Here is a 4,325-nt window from a genome sequence, read left to right on the forward strand (position 1 = left end):
GACTTTTGATCGTGGTGCCTGAAGCCCGATCCCACAACTTGTAGGCGCCACGACCAAAATAGCCAATCAAGACATACTTGATTGATCGAGGAGAGAGCTTCGAGATGCCTATCTCTGCCGGAACCTTGGCATACGCATTGCATCCGAATGGGCGAAGGTGAGATATGTCTTGCCGTTTTCCAGTCCACCGCTCAGCAGGAATGACTCCAGGGTGGCGCGCAGAGGGTACGAAATTTCGAAGGTAAATCACTGTTGCTGCGGCGTCGGCCCATAGTGAAGGTGGAAGGCCTGAGTCCACAATAAGACAGCATGTGCTGTCGAGTATGATTCTCATCCCACGTTCTGCCATCCCATTCTGGCCATGGGCGTAGGGCGCAGTGAACTCAACGATAATCCCGTGAGTCTTCGTATACTCACGCCACCCGTCATTGAAGAATTCTGACCCCATGTCAACGCGAATTCGAATGAGCTTCATCCCTGTCTCTCGCTCTACCCTCGGGTGGTATTCCACAAACACGTTGAGTGTGGTCTCACTGGCTTTATTCCCTAGGAAGTAACTCTGTCGGTAAGATGATCCGCCATCGTTGAAGACCATCATATAATACACTCCCCCAGTTGATTGGATGTGCGCTGGACCCCATAGGTCAATGTAGATGCATTGAAGTACGTCCTTCTCATGCTCTGTGATTTTGTCGTATGGTCGTGCTGTTTGCTTTCCATAGATGCAATCTTCACACTTCCCCTCAGCCTCAACACCCTCCGTAATGTCAAGACCATCAACTATCCCCTTTTTCGCCATCTCCACAATGGACGTAACACTGACGTGTCCCAAACGCCGATGCCATACCTTAATAGAGGCTGATTTTCAGGTGTATTGGGTTGATAGCACGGTGGTGGGGGGTTGAGCGTTTAAAAGGTACATGCCGTTAGCACCTTTTCCTTTCATCAAAAGCCTCTGTTTTCCATCTACTAGGTCATAGAACTGGACTCCCCCTCCTCCGAAAAGGGCCCAGCACCCAGCGGCGTCTAACTTGCTAATTGATACGAGGTTGGCTATGAGATCAGGGGTGTGTACAGCGTCTTTGAAGGTAATGGTCGTCCTTAATGAGCCCGAAATAATTGTTTTCATAACAGCCCCATGTCCAATAATGTGGAACTGACCACCCTTGTTTGCAGGTTGACCTTCATCTGGTTTTGCAAGAGGGAAATATGTGGTGAAGTCGGCGCGTTCAACGAAACAGTGTTTGTTTGCAGCTGAATCCGCATAGGTAAGAATGTTCTGAGGATTGGATCCTGTCGCCGCAGTTAGCACATGGGTTGTGTAGTCCCAAGCGCCTTCAGGATAGGATGCAAGGATGCAGTCTTTTGACGCGAGTAATACTTCATTGGGTGAGTGGATCTCTAACACGTCCCCCCCATCTGACTGTAAAGCTGTGTCCTTTGTCAATAGATGATCATTGCTATTGACATCTGCAATGAGTGCCAACGTAATCTCTGATGTAGGCGATGTGTTAGTGAGCGCAGTGGTTACAGTGGAGGTTGTAGTGTGGGGTGCCGACCCGCGCGCTCCCCCACGTCGTCCAAAATCAGGAGGAAATTGACCCTCCTTTCCTCCCCCTTTCCAATAGCAATTGATGATGGTATGTCCACGATGTCCGCAATTTTGGTTGGTGCAGTGTAGCTGACTCCGACCTTGTCTCGCATTGGTTTGTAGTGCTGTGACGACACTGCTAGGATTATTAACTGACTTCGATCGGTCAATACGATTCCAGTGAATCATGAGTCAATTGATCACTTCTGCTGAAGACTTGGCGTCATATAGGGTGCCAACGACGCTGTCCCACGAAGCAGGGAGGGATGATAGGATGATCATGCGGAAATCGGCGTTGCCGATTTTTGCGCCTGCACTGTTGGCGATTGCCCACTTCATTCGAAGGTTGGATACATGACTCGGGAAGTCGTTTCCATCGGAGAAGATGGCGGTACGAAGGTCACACTGGGCGGTAATGGCAGCGAGGTCAGATGTGATTTTATATTGTGAAGTAAGTGAACTCCAAGCTTCAGCGGTGGTCCCATCGAGCTTAAGGCCTAGCCCAATTGGGTTTTTGGTGTTGTAGAGCAGTAGTGCGCGCATCCAGGCATCATGCATGGCCCACTCAGCAACAGAGGGGTTGGTGGAGTACCATTGTGTGGGGTCATCTGGAAGGGGTAATTCCAATGGACCAGGAGTATAAGTTAATGCAGCGGTTGGGGATGTAGGCGGTGCAGGGTTTAGAATCGTTCCTTTTAGGTATCCTAATACGCCGCAACTAGTCGCCGCAATGATAATTAATGGCTCCCAGGTGGCGAAATTTGCTCCATCGAACTTTTCGGTATCAGCAAAAATAGGTGGGTTGGCGTTGGACGACAACATTTTTGTGGGAATAATGTGGGAGGTAATGTGGGCTTTACGAGTCGCAAGTGAATGTAGTAAAGCAAGTAGTGTCTGTAATTCTGTGAGTTTAACAGAGCACAGCGGGGCCCATAACCTGTTAACGTACAGAACTCAGGGTCAGACACAAAGTGTAGTGACGACTGATATTGTTAGCTACCTGTTAACGTACAGAACTATACACAGGTAGTCAGTAAAAGTAAAGTAAGAGATATATGATGTAAACTCACCTCAGGGTCAGACACAAAGTGTAGTGACGACTGAGGTGAGGGAAAATAAAGTTTTCGTATATAAAGGAATTGGGGGAACCAAAGACTGGCAATGTGAGGATAAAGACTGGTAAATAACGGAAGTAAAACGAGATAGAAAAAGAGAACAAATAAAGCGTATGCGTAAATAACGTGGTCACGAGACATCTCCTTTCACAGTAGCATGGACAGGACAGGCATTCTAAACAAACAAGTCAGATTGGTGAAGCAGACCATGAAAAGAACTTACAAAAAGAGTGGAGTGAGGTGTGTAGGTGGACAAAGGGAAAAGGAGGGGACACAGCCTAAAACCATCAAGTCAGATTGATGAAAGAACATCATAAAGGACTTACACAATGATGTATGGGCAAAGGCAAAATCAGGAACACAGCTACAAATGAACAAGTCAGATGTATGAATGGACATAAGTAAGGACTAGTGTTTGGAAGTCCGGTCTCGTGACTGGAAAAAGACTGTAACCAGACCGGACCAAGACTGCAAAAGACTGCAAAAAAACCGGTTAACGTGAACCGGTCTTGACCGGTTTGGATTGGTATTTTGTATCCCCTTAAATACCCTTTAAAACACACCCAAGAACGTACAATTTGGTAACAAAACGAGAGAGATATGAATTAAAATGTAAATTACTTTTGGGAATAATAGATGTACCAGACTTATTTTATAGAAGCACCAATTCCTAACGGAATTTAACGTTCTTGGGCTCGTTTTGAAGCTATTAGAGATGTTAATAAATTGAGTGATTCATAATTTTAAAATATTGGCCTAAAGACCGGTCATAAACCGGTTAAAACTGATGCAGACCGAAACTGGTCTATAGACCGCAAAAAACTGCGGTCTGCGGTCTTTTTGCAGTCCGGTCTGGTCTTTTGACTTCTGGGGAAAAGGCAGACCGGTTACGGTTACGGTTAACGCCCCTGGGCATCAAAAAACCGGACCGAACCGGACTTTCAAACACTAGTAAGGACTTAGGAAATACCAAATGAGCGGCACAACAACCAAGTTAGATGGAAGAAAAATAAGTCCAAAAGGACTTAACATGAAAGCAACAACCTAGTTAGCAACTGAATCTCGAGAGTTCTTTCCTGGCCCAGCACATTTGCCTGAAACACAAGCATGGCCAGAAGTACTAGCAAAAGGCTGAGATACTGATCGAGATGATGAGGCAACATGAGCTGAAGAACTAGTGAAGGGTTGAGAGACTGAATGAGATGATGAAGCTGGTGTTTTCTGGTTTCTGAGTGGGTCAAAGAATGAGATTGGATGTTCAGCTCGTCAAAGTTTGGTATAAAACATGTTATTGGGAAGGGAGGCAAAGGCAGTACTTTACAGTGCCCCACCTATTCCTGCAGGAATGGGATCATTCCAGTGGAATTCCAGGGGAATCCTGCAGGAATAGAGTCATTCCAGTGGAATTCCAGTGGAATCCACAGCATTCCACTGGAATTCCACTGGAATACGACTGGAGAGTAAGTTTTTTTCAACTCCAAGCTTATCCTGATGACTTGGCACTCATATTTCCTTATAAAATTCACATGTAGAAGTCATAGATTGAGTTGTAATTTATTTGAAATGTATTACTACCCACACTACACAGTTTATCTTAAAGGGAGGGGGTAGAGGAGGGA

General features: G+C 46.1%; 1 protein-coding gene across 1 annotated transcript; it reads right to left on the reverse strand.

Annotated features, from left to right (window-relative positions):
* Positions 1 to 2,853: 2,853 nt before the first annotated feature.
* On the reverse strand, positions 2,854 to 3,105 carry LACBIDRAFT_317493 (uncharacterized protein; the record flags this gene model as incomplete). The annotated part of the gene is made up of 3 exons (XM_001890137.1): positions 2,854 to 2,881; positions 2,930 to 2,984; positions 3,033 to 3,105. The coding sequence occupies 3 exons, from the start codon at positions 3,103 to 3,105 to the stop codon at positions 2,854 to 2,856; spliced, it is 156 nt and encodes a 51-aa protein (XP_001890172.1).
* Between the last annotated feature and the right edge of the window lie 1,220 nt (positions 3,106 to 4,325).

Source organism: Laccaria bicolor, genomic scaffold, assembly GCF_000143565.1.
Source record: "Laccaria bicolor S238N-H82 LACBIscaffold_80 genomic scaffold, whole genome shotgun sequence".
NCBI classification, from domain to species: Eukaryota; Fungi; Basidiomycota; class Agaricomycetes; order Agaricales; family Hydnangiaceae; genus Laccaria; species Laccaria bicolor.